This window comes from Neomonachus schauinslandi, chromosome 11 (assembly GCF_002201575.2).
Source record: "Neomonachus schauinslandi chromosome 11, ASM220157v2, whole genome shotgun sequence".
NCBI classification, from domain to species: domain Eukaryota; kingdom Metazoa; phylum Chordata; class Mammalia; order Carnivora; family Phocidae; genus Neomonachus; species Neomonachus schauinslandi.
The window spans coordinates 23,709,321-23,730,985 of NC_058413.1; the positions used below are offsets into that span (position 1 = coordinate 23,709,321).

At 38.5% G+C, this 21,665-nt stretch overlaps 1 protein-coding gene across 2 annotated transcripts in view; it reads right to left on the reverse strand.

Annotated features, from left to right (window-relative positions):
* The window catches only part of IFTAP (intraflagellar transport associated protein), a 63,885-nt gene that overhangs the window by 31,958 nt on the left and 10,262 nt on the right, over nt 1-21,665 (reverse strand). For both annotated transcript variants that reach the window (XM_044919464.1, XM_021684750.1), the window contains exon 2: nt 14,731-14,886. In XM_044919464.1, coding sequence (XP_044775399.1) covers nt 14,731-14,863 — 133 coding nt within the window. In that variant the 5' untranslated portion in view covers nt 14,864-14,886. The remainder of the gene's footprint in view (nt 1-14,730; nt 14,887-21,665) is intronic.

The following is a 21,665-nucleotide window of genomic DNA, read 5'->3' on the forward strand; positions in this document are numbered from 1 at the left end:
CTTCTCACTAAAATGTAAGCCTAAAGAAAGCAGGGACCTCTCTGTCAGGAAATTACTCACAGTTCCTGAAAGGGAAAACATTCACTCTCCACTCCAAAGGGCATGTAACATTTAAGACTGAACGTAGAGTGATGCTCAACCCTTCAACCAGTGAGTTCACCGCATGCTGAGCTGGAAGACTCGAGGAGGAGTTAAGAAAGTTATAAGACATGGCCTCTGCCTGTGAGAAACATATAATTCATTCCCTTAAAACTTTTACTCACTCAAAGGCACAACATTTTGCATATCTTTAAGCTAGCATTTCCATGTCTAAGAATTTATCCAAAAGAAATAATTAAGTATGTGGGCAAAGATTTCACTACAAAGTCAAAAATGTCTATCTATTCCCTTGAAAACTTTTACTGAATCAAGGCCTTAAATTTTTGCATATCTTTGAATTTCCATGTGTAAAAATGTATCCAAAGGCCATAAATAAGAAGGGTACAAAGATGTAGCTACTGAAAAAATAAATAAATAAGGCCAAAGGCATTACGAGGACCTAGGAGGCTATCCACAGCCACGCCTCGTCTGCCCCACCACCTCCGTACCTCTGACCTCAGCTCCCCCTCTCCCCCTTGCTCCTGCCACTTCGGCCACACTGACCTCCTCACTGCTCCTCAACCAGACCCAGCTGCTGTCACCAGGCCTCCACACTGGTTATTCCCTTGGCCTCAAATACCTTTCCTTTAAGAATCCACAGGCTTTTCTCCATCAGCTCCTTCCCATCTTCATTCACATTTTACCTTCCCAAAGAGGCCTGACAGCATCACTCTACATAAAAATGCAACCCTATATCCCCCACCAGCACTCATGATCCCCATATCCTGCTCTGTGTATTTTTTTTCTTTAACAGAGCAGTTACTATCTTCTAACACAAATATTTTTCTTATATATTATATTATATATTATGTTTACTGTTTGTTGTGCTCTCCCCCTTCTAGGATGCAAATTCCCTGAAAGTAATGACCTTTGTCTCTTTCGGTCACTTATGTGAGCACTACTTGGCATACAGTAGGTGTTCAATAAACATTTATTGAATGAATGAGGATGTGCAATGTAACATCATTTATAATAGCCAAAAACTGGAAATAATTAAATGCCCAGCAAAAAACAGAATGGTTAAATTATAGCACATCCACACAACTGAATACCATGCAGTCTTTAACAATTTTGTTAAATAATCATATCTATTAACTGGGAAGTTCATAATACATTATGTGAAAAAGCAAGTTACAAAAAGTATTATAGTATGATATCACTTTCATAAAATAATTATAATAAATTTGCTGAATATATACATGAATGAAAATATTAGGTTGAGACCTTACTATAATTTAGGTACTGTTAACATAAATAAACATAAATATGTATTTGTGGGTTTTGTATATATAATTATTTAATCCTAATAACACATCTGTGAGGTAGAGGTTATTATATCCATTTTACAGATGATAATACTGAAACTCAGAGATTTTAAAAACTTACCCAAGACCACCTCGTTAGGAAGCAGCAGAGCTCAGATTCAACTCCTGGTTGTCTCTAAGTCCTATGTTCGTAGCTAATAATTGTATCTATACACAAACTAATAAAACAGAACAATTCAGCAAGGAGGTCTACACCCATGGTTCATCTCTAAGACACAGGATTACAGTTTTATTAATTAGTTAACTGGATGTAGCTCCAGCTGTTTGAAACAGACACCTGAAGTGAGCATGGCTTAAATGGGATGGGAGTTTATTTCTCTCTCATGCACTAATAGAGGTACAGATGATCCATAACAATATGGTTATTCTGCTTCACAGAATCATTCTAGATCCCAGGCTCCTTCTTCCTTTCTGCTCTGCCATCCCTAGGGCACCACCCTTCTCTCAAACCTGGTCCACGATGGTGCACAACATACTCTTGCCCCAGGCAAGAGGATAAAAAAAGAGAGGAAAGTGTGTACCTCTGTTCCCTTCTGTCATTAGTGAAGGCATGATTTAAGCTATTATATCAAGGAGGCACCAAAATAGAGCAGCTCAAACAAGAATTTTATTTCTCTCTCATGTAACAGTTTTGGGCAAGTGGGCAGGCTCTGTTCCATGAGATGGTCCAGGGATCCAGGCTGGCAGGATGCTCTGCCATCCTCGGCACATGGCTTCCATCTCTGTGTCTAAGAACCACTCTGACAACTGCCTATTTCCAGCCGGGGAAAAAGGATTAAAAGAGTCTGGGACATGTTTCTTAAAGATATCACCCAGAAGTTACACATATCAGTTCCCCTCACTTCTTATTGGCACAAACTTAGGAAACCAGCTATACCCAGCTGCAAGGAGACTGGGAAATGTCATCTTTATTCCGAGGGACCATGGAGCAGCTAAAAATGTTACCGCTATGGAAAGAGTGTATTTTTCGTTTTCCTGTCTGTGTGTGAGTGTGTGTGTGTTCATGCCTCTGTATTTTCTAACTTTACTACGTGAACAAAAAAATAAACTTATCTATAGAGGCAAAAAGCATTTTATCTAACCAAGTCTCTTCTAAACTTTAATCTAGGGAGAATACCTATATGTATCTCCTTCCTTCTTAAAAAGTCGTTCCTAGAAATACTAAGGAAAAAATACATATGCATACCTAATATTTCACATTTACATTTTTTATATTATAGACTCAAGATTCTTTTAATATTCAACTTTGATGTCCCTCTTTTAAATCCTAGTTACCTAATCATAAAATTTTACACTTGAATAAGTCTCTAAAAGTATCTTCATATATAAAATATACAGCAAAAAAGGTACCAAAGGCACCAAAATTATTGGAGGTGCATTTCCTAGAAGTACAAATGACAAGATGCCTCTATGCCCATGTGGTCTCCCAAGACTCTTGCCTGTGCACTTGCCAATCACGAAATGCTCATAAAGAACACAGTTCTTCTGGCAATAACACAAGGAGCCACATTTCCGTGTGATGGAGTTAACTCTGGCCTGTACATACATGCTCTATAATCCTTCAGACTTGGGACAGAATGTATGCTGAACCAAAGCCCACCCTAAAATTCTGTAAGCAAGCATACCCTAGCCACTGTATCAGAGATCAGCAAGATCACAGTAAAATTATTCCTGTAACCCATTATTCTTTTTTACTGTCAAAGTGCCTTTTAAATAATATAAAATGGTGACATTAAACAAAAAAATTATGGTTAAAGAAAAATAATGGTTCTTACCCTCTGGGCAGGGGGTATAGACAATTTCATGAAAGCTGTGGACCTTATTCCTAGGAAAATGCAATATATACAAAAGCAGAGAATTTTATGGAATACACACATCTCCCCATTTAGGGCATATGCCCTCCTCATTTAGGGCATATTTCTGAAAGTTGGTCCAGGAGTCAAGGCTCCTGGTCCGTACACTAGCACTGCTGAACCAAAATCTGGGGACTAATTCCCCAAGAATTCACATTTTAATAAGCACCTCCCAGGTGATACTTAAGGTAAGACTCCCAAGTGAAGATTCCTTGGAGTAGAACGTAAAAATTGAGACTTAAAAAGAGAGGGAGGTACAGACTTCTCATTATGGAATGAATAAGTCACAGGGATGAAAGGTACAGCTCGGGGAATAGCGTCAGTGGAATTTTAATAGTGTTGTATGGTGACAGATGGTAGCTACACATGTGGTGAGCATACTACAATGTACAGAGTTGTTGAATCATTATGTTGTATACCTGAAACTAATGTAACACTGTGTGTCAATTATACTTCAATTAAAAAAAAAAAAAGATGTAGTATCTGATATCTTTGTCAAAGTATATAAATACCTTTGCTTAAAGGTTCTGTGTAAACATACTATTTAATCTCTCCACCAGAGGCCAGTGTAGCATTATTCCCTGAACTGTGTAGTCTTTTAGACACTAGACAATAGACACTACACAATATATACCACACAGAGCTGCTTTTGACTCCATCAAGGGACAGGATGTGGACAGCTAACACTATAAACAATATTTTATCTTTCTTATATTGTAGATTCAGGATTTCTTTATTATTTAACCTTGATGTTTCTCTTTTAAATCATAATTAGTCGCCATAAATAAAACTACACTGGAGTACATCTTTAAAACCTACAAAGTACCTTCATGTATATTTCATCGGATTCACATAACAACCATATGAGACACACTGAGCAGGCAGAATTACCCCTGATTTACAGATTCAGAGAGATTAAGTGGAAGACCTGCAGTGTCAAAGAATTAATAAATGCCTGGACCAGGTCTTCTGAATCCTAAACTTGAATAGAACCCTTTCCATTACACTGGCCCTGCTCACGACAAAGTGAGAAATATAAGGGCAGTACACTAAACTCTTCATAAAACTAAATCCCATCAACCTAAAAAATTTTCCTTCACCCTGAGATCAGTCATGCCCTCCTTCTGCCTGCCTACACAACGATGCATCGACTTAAGACAACCTCTTTTATTCACACAGGTTGGAGAAAGTCAGGGAAAGTGATTTTTTTTTCCTATCCCTTTACAAATAAATGCTTTTTAGGAGTTTTCAAACTTTATGAGGTGGAATAACATCTTCTGCACAGATCTATAATAATCCAGGACTCATTCATTGGCACAAAGCATTAGAGCAATGCAAGAGCACACTTAAATTGTACATGTCTTTCACATTCCCTCATTTTTTTTTTTCAGGGCACTTCAGGGCATCCCTCATAAAAAAATTAAAAAAAAAAAAAGGGCTTGAAGTCAAAAAAGGAGAAAAAGCAGTCTGAAAAATCCACTGTTCTAATCATTCTGATTGCTCTTTTCTAAACTCATATAGAGGGTTTATTCTAATCTAAAACTGAGTCCCCCAGACCAAAGGCAATATCCTGCATATTGTTACATCAGCACTCTATAAAGAGTAGTTAGTATTAGCTTACCAATTGACCTCTAACTATACAGTCTGTTTGATTGCTCATGGGCCTTCACACATCTAGAGCATGTGAAACACAGAGCACACCAAAATAAGTAAGAATGACATATCAGACGAGGGACTCTGTCTCATTCATCTTATATCCAGATTTTAGCTCAATGCATAAAATATAGCAGGAACACAGTCAATACTAAAATGATCTCAACATTTGCAAGAAGAACTGCATTGACACTTTAATTGGGGACTAAGCCTAATACCCAGAAATTAGATGACTGGCTGTAAGTCACACAAAGCATAATTGATGGAGAAGAGGAGGAAAATGTGGCACTTGATCCACAATCCCTTTTTTCTAATCAGCAATCCATACACTATAAAACCTAAGGCAGGGGCGCCTGGATGGCTCAGTCGTTAAGCGTCTGCCTTCAGCTCAGGTCATGATCCCGGGGTCCTGGGATGGAGCCCCGCATCGGGCTCCCTGCTCGGCGGGAAGCCTGCTTCTCCCTCTCCCACTCCCCCTGCTTGTGTTCCCTCTCTCACTGTCTCTCTCTCTGTCAAATAAATAAATAAAATCTTTAAAAAAAAAAAAAAAACCTAAGGCAAAGGCAGGCTAAGCCCAAAAAAACACATGAAAATGGTATGATTCTTCTCTGTGCTAAAGAAGCAGTGGGCTTCAAGGAGAATGAGCTAACTGGTGCCACTTAAATCTATCTCATCTGGAGGGAATCCAAGTAGGAGGGGAAAAAAAAAAAGACACTAACAATCTCAAACTAGACAGACTGTGGTTTGATTTTCATACAAAGAAGATACGAGTTTGATTGCGATAAAGTTTCCTGTTTGTATTCCTTTGGGTTTAGCTGACGATTTCAAAGAAAATATTATTGTTCTATGGCTGAAAGATTCCAGATTTGAAAGCCATGCAGGTTTGAATACAGACCCATTCAACTGAATCAAAGGACGCAGTCTTAAGACCGCCTCAATTTCAAGCTACGTAATTTACTCTTTCTCTTCAAGTACAACAGTACATTTAACAATGACTAGTAAAAATAACGTCCCAAGTTAAAGACAAATGCATACAAAACAACTGTGCACTCACTCAATATTGTTTTCATCAGCCACTTAAAGGTGACTGTGACCATCTTAATAGTTTATTTGGCCACTAGCAGTTTTCTGCTTACATTTCGTAAAGGTTCCATTTGCCTAAGAAAATTCACCTCTCTCATTTATATCCACACACGAAATATATATAACATATACATGTTCAAAACATATAAAGAGATTCGAAGAAAATTATTTATTTGTACACCAACCAAATTAAAAAGCTCATAATATTTTATTTCACTGAGAAATAAATTTATTGCAACAAAATACTATGCATCAAAAACACTGCCAAAAATAAATTTAATGGTTATAATTCAAAATGTTGTAAATACATAAACACATTTTTTCTCCTTTACCCAATTACACCTGAACTACAGCAGGCACAGAAAACAAACGATTATCTATGGACCAAATATTCATGGGTAGAATATGAATTGTAACAACCGCAGTTGAACATTTACGCTAATACATCTAAGACAAAATAGCTTAATCAGCTCAAAATGCATCATAATTTGAGGGAGGAAATTTCCTTCCACCACTGAACCAGCAGATTTCTGTGTCTCTTAATTTGTCAATTTGTTCCCTAAATGTAGTGATTTAGTGATGACAAAAGGAATAGAGAAACAAATGAAAATTGCTTAATTACAATTTACAGATGTTCCCCCAAAGAGAAAGAATAGGGTACTGCTGCTGGGGCTGTTTCTTCCACTGGGCTCTGCTAGATATGATTTCACTTCGTTCAACACTTTTTCCTCCTTCAGCCTTCTAGGTGATATTTGGTACTGTGTTTTGACAAAGAAGTCACATACATATGGCTACTGCTATAAAACCAATATAAATCAATATAAAACCATGAAATTTTTTTTTTACTCTTTCCAGCAATTAAAAAAAAAAAAAGAGTCAGTGAAAAGCCTTGACAGGGCTTCCTTATTCTCGCCCTTGGGATGCCAGACTAATTAATGGGGTTTTTTAATTGCCTGGTTGCTTTCATTAGCAAGTCCTCCTCGGATGCCTCTTACAACTTTCTCTTGAGATTAACATCCCAATGGCCTGTCTTAAGTCCAAGGAAGGTTACTGCTATTTGTTGGGCTGTTTTCCACCTTGCACTTCACTGTTAAAACTTACATTTGCAAACGTGCCTCCCAAGCTGCCTTTTTTTTTCTCAGTGTGGCTAACGGAAAAAAAAAAAAAAAAAAAAAGGAGTAACAGAAAGACACTGCAAATGGCCTGTGAACTAAAAACACCACTCATTATTCAGCAGGGAATTGAAGTGCCTGATAACAAGTGTGTCGAAAATGGGGCCTGAGTGCCACCTGGAAGCAGAAAGCCGGGCCGTTCGTTTCCAGCTTCCTCTGGCAGGCAATCTGCCAGTTGCAAGGGTATCAAAACAATGTTAAGCCCACCGGTCTCCGTCTAATACTCGACTGAAAACAACCGCAAAAAGCTACACAGCAAGGATTATTTTTTGTTGTGGTGTTTTCTTTTATGAGAGAAAGCTGTTTTTATGCTCCACTGAAATCCTTTCCTGCTCTGAGATTGGTGAGAGGGCTAGCTGCTTTCGCTATTTTTTTCTCTGCGGTATTTTTCTACAGCAGATCTTAAATGTATCCTTCAGATTGGGAAAAGTCTCTCTGTACCCCTACGGAAGTTTAAAGATGTGCTTTTCTAACGTTCCAATTCAAAACAGCTTTGGGGACCAAAATGATATATCAACTTCGGAAGTGTGCTGTTCTATGTGCTGTCACCACTTTCATTTTTAATTACATTTTCTAGAAGTTGTCAAGTATGAGTTAGTGATATTCGTTTGGCTGAACTGACGACTCAAAACCTATCAGTCTGGAAGTGTAAAGCAAATCCCAGCCCAGGATTCTAAGCTCTTGACAGAACAGGCGCTCAATAAGGAAGGAAACAGAAGCCTCCAGAAACGAGAACTGTGTACCTTTGAACAAGTCCCTCGGCCTCTGTGGGCCTCGGCCTCTCCCAGGCAAGACACCTGCAAATCCTCTTTGACTCTTTCTTCTCCCTCATCCTCTGTCACTCACCGGTTGCCAAGTGCCATCAGGGTCTCATTAGCCTTCCCTGCTTTCTGTGTCCCCCTCCCCGGCCCTGGGCCATACCCCTACAGAGGTATTTCTGTTCAGGGTCCTTGCTGGGCTCCCTGACTTGCTGTTTCTCCCCTCCTTTGCCTCTGCCTTTCAAAAACGTCTGTTTCTCTGTGTGGGGGACTGCATTATCAGAATTGTAGTCTAAACCAGCAGTTCTCAAAACTAGTGGTACAGCCAAATTATTAGTTAAGAGTCTTATGAATGTAAAAATTCCTAGACCCCTCACTATAGAGCCTCTCATTTAATAAGCCCAGGATAGTGTCTGGAAATCTTTAGTCTTATACAAGTTTGACATTATAGACGTTTTTCTGATATTCAGCCAAGCTTAAGAACTACTGGTCTATAGCAGTGCTGGCCAGTAGAAATATAACATAAGCCACAGATGTGGTTTTAAATTTTCAAGCAACCACATTTTTTAAAATTTTAGAAAGTGAAGTTAATTTTAATAATGTATTTTCCTTAAGCCAATTTTCCAAAATATTGTCATTTCAGATGTAGTTAAAAATAAAACTATTATTGAGATATTTTACATTTTGTTCTCATACTAAGTCTTCAAAACCCTGTGCATATTTTGCACTCATAGCTTATCTCAATTCAGATGTGAATTTTTCATCAGAAATACTTGATCTGTATTTGTAGTAGTCACCCCCTCTTCCATGAGGAATTTGTTCCAAGACCTTCAGTGGGTGCCTGAAACTGCAGACAGAACCAAACCCTATCTATACTGGTTTTTTCCAGTACACACATACCTATGATAAAGTTTGATTTATAAATTAGGTATAGTAAGAGATTAACAACAATAATAGCAAAGTAGAATAATTATAACAACATACTATAATAAAAGTTATGTGAATGTGGTCTCTCTAAAATATACCGTATTCAGCCTTTTTCTTCTTGTGATGATGTGAGATGATAAAATGCCTATTGGAAGAGATGGAGTGATGCGAATGAGGCAGGAACTGTGACTTAGCATTGGGCTACTATGACCTTCTGATGATAATTCAGAAGGAAGACCATCTGCTTCCAAATCCTGGTTGACCACAGGTAACTGGAACCACGGAAAGTGAAGCCACGAATGGTGGGGGTTGGGGGGGGACTACTCTGTATTTCATGAAATTTACATTTGAAAAAATTGACTCACATACCCAGGTTGTCCCAAACACATTTAAAAGTTTTCCAATAACTGAACTGAGTAGCAATATTTTTATTTAAGCTTAAACTAATTAAAATTAAGTGAAATTTAAAACTCAGTGGGCTGCACTAGCCACAAGTCAAGTACCCAACTGCCTGCCACATGGGCTAATGGCTCCAAACTGGACAATGTGGACCTAATGATCACATCATATGGTAACTGTACATTCCTGAAATTAGCAATGGTGATAGAGCGTTGGTGTAGTTCCTTAAAGAACTAAATGTGAATGAGGTAAAAAATATGGATTAAGCTCTCTTATGATTACCTAAGATTACTAAAATCTAAGAAAAACTGAAACCTATTCAGAGGTTTTGAAACTCTAAGAGTTTGGAACAATCTCCACCACCAGTTTATAAAGCCACAGGCATTGGCTATTTGTCCTGAATGTTCCACCTCAGGGGGAATTTAATTCTTATATTAACAAGTATGAAGGGAGAGGGAGGTTGAGTTGATGGGATTTTTTTCAAAGACATGTTGAAAGAATAATAAAACACTAAAAGCACAAAGTATTGCAAGTGAAATGAGAATAGCATAAAGAGAACTAGAAACGAACTCACACATCAAAATCAGAAACTAAAATCTTTGATCTAGGCATAAGAAAACAGGTTAAAGTAGATAAATATAGCAGTGCATAGAAAGCTGTTATGTGGTAATATTAAAACCAGTAGAATCACTTGGGAACTGGATCCTATGTGTTTTAAGATTAAAAGGAAAGAATGAAAAACAAAGACTTATTTAACAGTTAATCATAAAATCACAGTAGATTCTTTTTTTTTTATAAAGATTTTATTTATTTATTTGACAGAGAGAGACACAGCGAGAGAGGGAACACAAGCAGGGGGAGTGGGAGAGGGCCAAGCAGGCTCCCCGCTGAGCAGGGAGTTGTCCCAAACATATTTAGGATCATGACTCCAGCCGAATGCAGACACTCAATGACTGAGCCACCCAAGAGCCCCTAGTAGATTCATTTCAATTTCCAAACTATTTTAAGTTAAACAGTTGGTAAAGTGGGTAACTTTAATGAAAATTAATCATGTAGCCCGAAGAACAAAATCAGAATAACAGTGCGTGGGGGGAGGGGGGGAGAGAGAGAGAGAGAGAAATTGAGAATTGCGTGTAACTACTGTAACCACCCCCTAGGGTTTCTACTATATGTAACAAAATGGACTTGAAAAGATTGAATGTCCATTTCTAAGTCACTGGCTTCTTAAATATATAATTTCTGTGTGACCACAATATGAGTAGTAACTAACGCTCTAAAAAATGGGAGCAGATGGCTTCCAAATCAGATCATGTGGTAATCCTGGTGTGGAAGGAAATTAGAAGTAACTCTCACCCTTACTAAAACAAGGCTACATCTCCACCTCCACTATATATTATTTTAAAGAATGTATATATTAGTACTAAAACAAATGGAAACATGATCCAAAGGACAATCAACAACGGAGGCATTTTTAACATCTTTCAATTTGGCTCTGATCTGTCAAAACTTCCTGCACTCTATTTTATTTATGTCTTAGGACCCAAGGCAAGTTTTGGTTCAGTGGTTACCGCAGACTCACCACAGACATCTTCTCCAATGGGTAGATTTTATTGCCCTCCCCAACCAAGTAGGGGCTGTATGGCCCTCCTATGAGCTCTCACAGAACTGTGCTTTCCTCCATTATGGTACTTATCATACACTAGTGTAAGTTTTTGTTTATTTCTTTATCTTTCCTCCTGGACTATGAGCTTGAAAACACAAACTATATCTTATTTTTGGATCCTCATCACCTAAAACAATACATAGACCACGGGAGACACAGAATTAATGAATGAATAAATGAATAAATGCATTAACAGAAAATCAAATACGTTTTCACATCTGTGTTTTTATAACTTAAGCAAACGACAGAAATATGTCAGACAAGGAGAGAAAAACACGTTTTTCCTCTAGATGGATAGTTTAGAAAGACCTGTAAATTAATCACCTTCACAAAGAAACTGAGATGCCAAAGATTGAAACTTAGCCTCTTATCTTTACCCACAATAATATCAATAATATAATAACATCGTCACCAAATAATGAATAAAACCAAAATCTGCACACTGATTTTCTAATACAAATCTCACGACTTGATCTTACTCTCTTGAACTGATGACACTACTGAGAATTCAATTATAACTGTCTGTTTAAAACAAATAATGCGTCTCTTTAAACATTTTGATAGAACATTGTATTTATTATCAAGTATGTATTTATTATCAAGTAAGTACTATGATTAAAAAAACCAGAGTTGCTTTAAAAAACAAAACAGCAACAATTGATCAACATCAATGTACTGGAGCGAGAATTTTGCTACAATATTTACAGTTTCCAATGATTTTCTAACAGTCTGTAGCAGTGATGTGAATTTCTTTCAATCAGGCTGTAGTTTAATTTTTTCCAGGGAAATATTTTTAATAGGAGTACTGACCCTTTTAACACTCTTGGAAAGAAAATGAATCCTATAAGCATCCTGGCATGTAACTATTATAAAAATAAATAGAACAATCAATCAGGGGAAATTGTAATAGACTTAAGAAACCAAACTCTCTCAAGAAATGTACATGAGCGGTGTGATGATAACCACTTTCACAGAGAGAAGATTCTATGCATCAGCAAAACAACTGAGCCCACCAAGACAAATGAAGGGCTGGAAAGAAGGGGAAAATTTTGAAGAAACAGCCTTCATGTCTTCCGTAAAACAGAACTAACCACATTCACTTAGATCAGTTCTGGGGGCTATCACTCGATGCTTAGGCTGTCCCTAAGTGCTGTTTGGTTTTTCAGAAAGTACTTAAATATTTCGGGAGGGGGAGGAGGGACCCAAGGATGCTGACTGATTTAAGACACATTTTTTGCACTCACAATTCTTTGTGCTTTAAGAGGAATTTTTTCAGGTCATTAGTTTATAATGTGAACTGGCGCCTAGGGATATTTTGAAAGGAGAAAAAAAAAGTGTGCTTGGGATGCAGTTTATGTGACTTGCGTCATCATTTCAGCTCAGTTTGGGGCCCAACACAGAACTTGCAATGAAGTCACCACATCTGCAACAGTTTCTTTCTCAGCATGCAGTGACTTACAGAAATGTGAAAACAGAATATCCCCCTTACCCTCAAAAAAGCCCATCAGAACCTCTTTAAAATATCCAAGTGCCTGCAAGAAGTTCTTACTTTTTCAGATATGAAAATAAACTCAGCTTTACAAGTAATTTCCAAAATAATCTGGATTATCAAAATGCCAGAATGTATTAATCCTGCTAGTTTTAGCCTTATTTCCAACACCCACCCCCAACCATTCACACTGTTCTGTTAGGTACAGAGAGCCTGGAACAAAATCATTAGGCTCAGAGAAGGCAAACATCTTCCCAAACCCAAGTTCATAGAACAAAAGATGATTTGGTCATTAATCAAGATTAATTTGATCCACATATCCTGTCAAAACAGATCATTCAGAGCCCCAAAGTAAACTATTTCCATTTTAATGGAAATATTAAATATTTTTCCATTAAACATTTCCACTAAATATTTTTCCATTAAGTGTAAACAAAAACACTGGGTGGCTCAGACGGTTAAGCGTCTGCCTTCGTCTCAGGTCATGATCCTGGGATCCTAGGATCGAGCCCCGCATCAGGCTCCCTGCTCAGCTAGGAGTCTGCTTCTCCCTCTCCCTCTGCCTCTGCTTGCCACTTCCCCCTGCTTGTACTCTCTCTGTCAAATAAAAAATAAAAAATCTTAAAAAAAAAAAGTGTAAACAAAAACAGTCCACAGTGTAAACAAAACAAATATCGATATTCCAACTATCTTCCTTTTCTTCATTGTAAATACCCTTCTTACACATTTGTTAAGGACACATGAGTCATGACTTAAAATCATGAAGTCAAGTATCTTGACAAGTGTCATCACCCCAGGAGATTATGAAACTCCCTGTTCTCAACTGGGTACACATTAGAACCACCAGAGGAATTTTTACAAAATACGGATTCCTGGGCCCCAGCTAAGATTCAGAATCACCATGCTCTAAAATACCCTCCAGTGAGTCCAAAGTGCAGTAAGGTGGAGAACCAACTGCCTCACAAATGTGGACCAATGACCCACAAAGGACCAAATTGAGAGCAAGCCAGTGGCAGGCCGTCTGAAGCAGAACCCAGAACAAAGATTACAAACTCAAATGCCTACAGGAGCCACTTGGGTGAATGAAGCAGGCAAAGTAGATACACACATTTTTAAAATGTGTGAGTGCCAGAGGGTGTGACAAACAGGGGGCTCACAGGGCAAGGGGCCCCCGAGCTCTAGCTGCTATTGCCATCAGGGAAATAAGAGGTAACAGGTCTTCTCTCTTAATCAGAACAAAAAAAATGCCATCAGGGAAATAAGAGGTAACAGGTCTTCTCTCTTAATCAGAACAAAAAAAAAAAAGTCATTATTTTTATGTAAAATTTCCCAACTTTTAAATGTTGGCTCAATTGAGGGCGCCTGGGTGGCTCAGTTGGTTAAGCGACTGCCTTCGGCTCAGGTCATGATCCCGGAGTCCCGGGATCGAGTCCCACATCGGGCTCCCTGCTCGGCGGGGAGTCTGCTTCTCCCTCTAACCCTACCCCCTCTTGCGCTCTCTCTCTCACTCTCTCTCTCTAATAAATAAATTAAAAAAAAAATCTTTAAAAAAATAAAATAAAATAAAATAAAAATAAAATTAAAAAAAAAATGTTGGCTCAATTGAAAAAACACAAGACATATAATGAAACACACCACGTGGGCCTGGCCTTTAGGCTTTAGTTTACCGCTTCCCATCTAAAGGGTTGTTTCCATTCTACAGAAACTCTAGCATCACTGTCATAACAATGACAACAACACAATACCTAGCATTCATTAAGTACTTATGTGTTAGCCACCATGCTCAGAGTTTGACTTGGATTACCTCAATCAACCTTCATCAACCTTTAAGGTACTATTATTACCCCCCTTTACTCAAACCCCTCGCCCAAGATCACCTACCCCAAAAAGTGGCAATGCCAGCACCCAAATGGATGCAGTGTAACTCCACAGCCTATACTATGCTATATTTCTTAAAAGTTTTAAATATGCTTTAAAAAACCTCCACTCTTTGCAGTTACAGTTCTTCAAAAATAAAGGAATTACACAAAATGATTTCTCAGGTCCCTTTTAATTCTCAAATGCAATGGCTCTGACTCCATAATGCAACTCTTGGTTGTATAAAAATGTTGGTATTTACATGCGTCAGTCTCCAACACCTGATCAGCTATCAAAAGAAAGAAATGAATGGATGCTTACTGCACAGTCTTCTTGAAAAGGCAGCAAAGACATAAAATTATAAGAAAATTCTTTATCTCTACTGCTGTAGAAAGTTTACTTCTCCATTTTACCTTTTGAAAGATGAGTAAAAGTACTCAGAAATTCTTCGTACGTTTGTTCATGGCAATTAACAAACTTATCCAAGACTTCTTCAATTAATTGATCTTCATCCATGATCTCCAATTCTGATATTTGGGCAGGCATTCCTATTCACGAGGCCACTTTATCTAAGAGACAAAGAAAAACATGAGCTAGGGAGAGTTGTGCAATGCCAAACTCCTTGAAAATGCTGTAGAATCTGCAGAAATTCCAAGTCCTTCAAGGTGAGATGGACTTCAAAGGGTATGTCAACCACCCATCCAATGACAATGGTAATAGCTAATATTTTTTTTTAAAGATTTTATCTATTTATTTGACAGAGAGAGACACAGCGAGAGGGGGAACACAAGCAGGGGGAGTGGGAGAGGGAGAAGCAGGCTTCCTGCTGAGCAGGGAGCCCGATGTGGGACTCGATCCCAGGACCCTGGGATCATGACCTGAGCTGAAGGCAGCCGCTTAACGATTGAGCCACCCAGGCACCCCAATAATAGCTAATATTTATTAGCTACTTATTTAGCACTTACTATGTATCAAGGGCTGTTCTGAGCATGCCAATGTTAACTTCATAACAATCTGAGCTCAGGTCACAGAGCCAGTTGGTACAAGTAGCAGGTTCTAGAGCCGGATCCTTAGAACCCATGCCCTTAAGCACTTCACTATGTTTTTCACTCTATCCATTGCGTGACACTCTGCCCCCACCGTGTACTATTGTACTATTGCTGCCAAACAATTGACTTGTCTGTGCTTCAACACATACAGGGACTAGGAACTCCGAACATTCCAAAGAAACCTTTGGACAGCTCTATCTAAGACCTCTTTTAAATATCTCTCCCTGCACACTTCCCCAACTGGTCCCTGAGCCCCTGAGATCATACTGAAGCATTTTAATCCTTCTTATACAGGACATCTCTCCAAATATTTGAACAAGCCTATGCTGTCCCTTCCCAATTTTATTTCACTCACTTAAATTTATTTTTCAAAACCCAGCTCAGAATTCAGTTTCTCTCTGAAGGCTTTAGCCTTCCATCTCCCATCACCCCAGGGAGCTAATCATAATTTCTCTGTGCTGCCCTTATACTGTGGTTACTGTCCCACCTATCAGATTGTACTGGAAATAGCTGTGTACACTTCTGTGTCCTAGTAGACACAAAGCCCATGAAAGACAGGGCCCCTGTCTTTTCATCTTTGTATCCCAAATGTTTAACAGCTTAGGATGTGGCATACAGCTGGCAGCCAATCGATATGAAGCTGAAATTGCTCATTTGAGCAGGTACGGTAGTCCAACACTGCTAGAAGCTGGCAAAACTTTCAACCAAACTTGCCCACTTATTCCACCTGTGCCTTACATGACACAGTTTCAAGTGTTTCACCCTCCTGCTCAATCTACCTGGAAAAGGTTCACACTGCCTGCATCCCCCTTTAAAATATGCCAACCAAAAATGAAGCCAAGACCCCAGATATGGTCTGGATCCAGTGAGATTGGACGGACTCTTACATCCTAAATATGGCACTCCTGCTGTGTAGCTGACGTGCGTTCACATTGCTGGTAGCCTCTTCACACTGTCAGTTCATTTAACAGACTGCTGACTGCCTGTCAGCTAAGACACAATGCCTCCATCCTTGCAGTTTGAACTTTGTTTTTCCTTGTGATATTTCATCTTGTTAAATTCCATTCATTCTGTAGGAAATACCATTCTTGCATAGCTTTGAGAAATTTACTATCTACAGAAAGCAGAAGAGTAATTACTGCCTAAGTAGTCAGTATAATTTGTGGGGGCTAATAAAAAAGGAGGGGGTTCTCCAACAGTGTACAGCAGGAAGAGAAAGCACCAAGCTTCTTCTATTTTGCCAAAACAAGAGTAATATTTTGTTACCTGTTATTAACTTTATTTATTTGGTATTTATCAAAAGTTTGGAAAAACACAAAAATGTTTTCATAAGACGATGCCCAACCTCATTTGGGGGCAAGACCTGATCTGAATTAATATGAAAGTATTTATGGCTTTTATTTATTCTACTCAGTGTGACTACTCATACATTTCCCTGAAGAAATATTAACTGCCTTGCTTTTGAGGTGCTTTCCCAGACCGCACTGGAGATTTTGTCATACGTGGGATTATCCCTGATTACCTTTCTAAACTCCAAAAAATTCTGAATTCTGAAACAGATCTGACCCTAAGGGTTTTTAATAAGGAACTGTGAATCTACACGCACCTCACAGGATCGCTGAGAATCAAATGGGCACACATGGCCCCTCAGAAATGGCAGCCATGGGATGCCTGGGTGGCTCAGTCGGTTAAGTGTCTGCCTTCAGCTCAGGTCATGATCCCAGGGTCCTGGGATCGAGTCCCGCATCGGGCTCCCTGCTCCGCGGGGAGCCTGCTTCTCCCTCTGCCTCTGTCTCTCTCTCTGTCTCTCATGAATAAATAAAATCTTTAAAAAAATAAATTAAAAAAAAAAGAAATGGCAGCCATGATGATCGTGATGGTAACAGGTCAGCCTTAGTATTCTGTCCTTTGCCTACACAAAGACCTGCTTTGACCGTGACCCCTCTGATTGAAGGCACTGATGTCACCTAAAGATAAACAAGATAAGCCCTCATGCTTTACACCCCTAGATAAAAACAAGGTGTTGTAGAAGACCGAAAACCACAAGAAATAAAATGGAAATAAAATGAAAATTTTCAATGTAGCTGTAGATGAACTCAAAATGAAAGAAACTGTTTCAAACTATTTGTACCTGAAAATTAAATATAGGAAAAAGCATCAGTTGGGGTTTATGCAAATTTACCTGTAACACTGCCAAACTTCAGCAAGCCAAAGTTTAATAAATTATGCTGCAGTTGCCAGATAAAATAAATAAATTTGAAGATGGCTATTATTTCACTGTCAGTAGGACATGTACTTAATTACAAGAATGTTCATGTCAATCTGCTTTTCCAGAATTGGACCCCAGCAAAATTCCAACTCTGAATGACATCAATCTCTTCCTCAAGCCATCTTGGGTAATCTACTTCAGCGAGCAAATACCAAACAGAAGCAGCCAGGTTGTGTTTTATATTGCTGTAAATGTCTCCTTGTGGATGCTTTAAAAGTGATAATAGAAATTCTTTTAAACTTCCTTTCCAATTCTCCAAGTGGTATATTTTGAGGTTTTAGCCTTAACACATCTCAGTTTTACCAAAGGGAAATAATTAACAGGCTATGCACAGCACAAATTCAAACTCCTTCAAGGCCTTTAATTTTATTCATGGGGTTATCACAGGAAATGTTTTCATTGACTTTTTAAAAGACTTTTGGAAAATCCAGTTTCATAAACTGTCATTATTTGAAGAGTCTAACAAATACCCACCTGCAAATTCAGAACTTACCTTATCTATAAAAATACAAATAACCTAATGTTAAAAGTCCCCAGGGACTGACAGAGCAGATAATCATTTACCAGTCAAGTGGTTTATGCAAATCCTAGTGGTTTTCTGGAAGGAAGCAATGCTTTTTCAGTTGCCATTCACGTACGTTTGTGTTTTTATCAAGAAGTGTTTTTTCTAAAAGAAAAAAAGGGAGAGAGAGAGAGACACTTGCCCATAATAGGGTTCTTTGTTTTGGTTTGGTTTTTCTGTTTTAAGGCTTAGAGCTCTGCATGGAAGACCTAGAACACATTGTGACTATAAGTAAATGTGTAGAAATACTGACCAGTAAATCACACACAACACTTTCACAATCACAGCTGCTAGGAGGAAACACAGGGAGGATGTTTTGCTCTGCTTGGACTACTAAATTTCACAGGAAGACCACAGGCTTGGTTCTCTTCCTCTCTAGTCACTAGGAGATGGAGAGAAAAATCATATAACCTTCTTGGAGTCCTGTTTTCTACCACCGAATAATGAAACAAACACCCAAACCAGTTAGTGTTCTGTGCTCTCTGAAAGGACATTATTATGAAATATGGCATGTGGAATTCTCACCACTGATTTAGCACATCTTTGATGTTTATCTTCAGATCTCTTCTTAACGCAACCTACCTAAACAAAATGCAACTTTTAGAGGCAAGAGTGGTTAAATCTTCGGAAACAAGTCGCCATGAACTAGTCTCTCAAAGTGTGTAACCTGCTTTTTAACAGCACAGAGAGTTGTGTGTTGGTAAAAATAGGGTTGTCTTTTTTAAACTGTGAGGTTTACTGCTGATATTCTAAAATAATAAATAACACATTTTTAAAGAGTTGTGCAAAGGCTGTCAAAATCCACTTTCTCAATTTTTCATAGTTCTGCTCAACAAGAATCTCCTGCTGTGCTGAATGGTAAGACGGAATATTATCAAAAGAATTCACCTTGCCTACGGAAATGAAACCATCAACCTTGGTATTTCACAGGATGGGTCTCCTTTTATATTTTGGAAAATGGGCAAATCTCAAAAAGACCAAATTACATGGCAAATGCACAGATTTACTTATGTGATAGAAGAGACTCAGTATGAACTGATTTCCTCTTCCTTGACAGAACTACACCTATTTTGCATCCTCTAATATTTTTCATGTCTTTTAGATCATATTAAAAAGAAAGAAAGAAATCCAATGACTGAAACTGTCACAGATTCTCAGGGCTGAGAGAACCGTGAAGGTCATCTAGTCCAGTGATAGAGAATAAATGAATAAATCTGGGAAAGAAACTTTAGGTAGGGTTTTTGTCAAGTAATGACTACTGATGAGGAACAGTAATGTGGTTCTCATATCAAAAGTAGTAAAGACATGCTTTTGATTATGAATTTCAAGGCATACATCAAGTCAGCAGGAAATTAAGGAAAAGGCAGCAATCTCACCCAGATGGGTATACCCAGGTCTCCAACTACACTCTGTACCCCGTAACATACAAAACACCTTGAGGCAAAGCAAGGCAAAGTGTGTGTGTGTGTGTGTGTGCGCACGCGCGCGCGCACGCGCGTGTGTGCACGCTAACTCTTCTACTGTGGTTTACCAGGATGAGATAAAAACATACAATTCTAGGGGCACCTGGGTGGCTCAGTCGTTAAGCGTCTGCCTTCGGCTCAGGTCATGATCCCGGGGTCCTGGGATCGAGCCCCGCATCGGGCTCCCTGCTCTGTGGGGAGCCTGCTTCTCCCTCTCCCACTCCCCCTGCTTGTGTTCCCTCTCTGGCTGTCTTTCTCTCTGTCAAATAAATAAAAATCTTAAAAAAAAAAAAAAACAAAAACACATACAATTCTAGCATCAAAGAATACACTGCACTTCAAGTGATAAACTTCCCCCAATGAACATTTCCTAATACTTAAAGGCACAGAACTCTTCGTTATCACCAAAATGTCGGTGGCAGAAGCATCTAGACCTCTATATAAAGACTTCCTCAGGGCACCTGGGTGGCGCAGTCAGTTAAGTACCCAACTCTTGATTTGGGCTCAGGTCATGATCTCAGGGTTGTGAGACTGAGGCCCGCTTAAGATTCTCTCTCTCCTTCTCCCTCTGTCCCTCCAGACTTCCTCTCTCCCCTCTCTCTCTCTCTCTCTCCCTCCGTCTCTGAAAACGACAACAACAAACACCTCCTCTAGGTACACTTCTGCAGTGAATTTTAAAGGAAACACTTGGAGTTGGGAAAAGCTTGGGGATTACTGTTGACTACAGAGCTTACAAAGGCAGAAGCTGTATTGTCATCCACGCAAAGGTCTTAGTAGTAGGCATGTCTCAGCTGTATTTTTTTTCCTTGACAAAATCTCACCGTGAGGAAAAGAAAAAAAGAAGACACCCATTCTAAAAACTGCATCTAATAAAAAATGTGGGCTAAGTACATGCTTACCATGAACACAGATACCACAAAAGCTGCCTTAAGAGAAACAGATCTAGTTCCTTTCCTAAAGAGGATTATAATCTATGCATTTTATACAAGACTCCATTTTTGGAACAGGAATGACTCTGATGACCCGTGTGGTGATTATTTTTTAAATAGAGCAATATGGAATACGGTGAAAGTATTTTTAAATGAAGGCTGTGATAGGAGTAAGAACAATAAAAACATCTCAAGGCAAAATAGTGAATTTTATAAAAGAAGCACAAAAAAATATAGACAATCTTTAGGACATAGGACCAGGCAAAGAGTTCTTAGACTTGACACTAAAAGCATGCTCTATAAGAAAAAAAAAAGTGATAAATTAAACCACATCAAAATTCAAAACTTTGTTTTGTGAAAGATCTTGCTAAGATCTTGTTAAGAAGAGGAAAAGAAAAATCATAGACTGGGAGAAAATGTTTAAATTACCGGTACAACACAGGACTAGCACATAAAACATAAAGAACTCTCAAAACCCAATATTAAAGAAAAATCCAAATTAAAAAAACTGAAGACATCAACAGACATTTTACCAAAGAGGATATATAAATGACAAATAATCTCATGAAAATATATTCAATATCATTAGCCATTAAAGAAATAGAAATTAAAACCACAATGAGCTATCACTACACACTCCTCAGAACGGGTGAGAAAAATCATCAGAAAAAATTGTGAGAACATGAAATGCTGGCAAGGATGCAGAAAAACTGGATAACTCATACATTGCTGTGATTCAGCCACTCTGGACAGTAATTTGGCAGTTCCTTTCAAAACTAAAAATGGACTTACCATACACACTAACAACTTAACTCTTGGGTATTTATCCCAGAGAAATAAAGTCTTAATCTCATGCAAGAACTTGTATATGAATGTTCACAGAGCTTTATTCATAACAGCCAAAAACAGGAAACTACCCAAAAGTCCTTTAATGGGTGAATAGTCAAGCAAACCATGGTACATTCATACCATGGAATACTACTCAGCAATAAAAAAGAAAAACTATTAATTTATGCAACAACTTGGATGAACCTCAAAGAAACTGTGCTTAGTGGAAAAAAGCCAGTCTCAAAAAG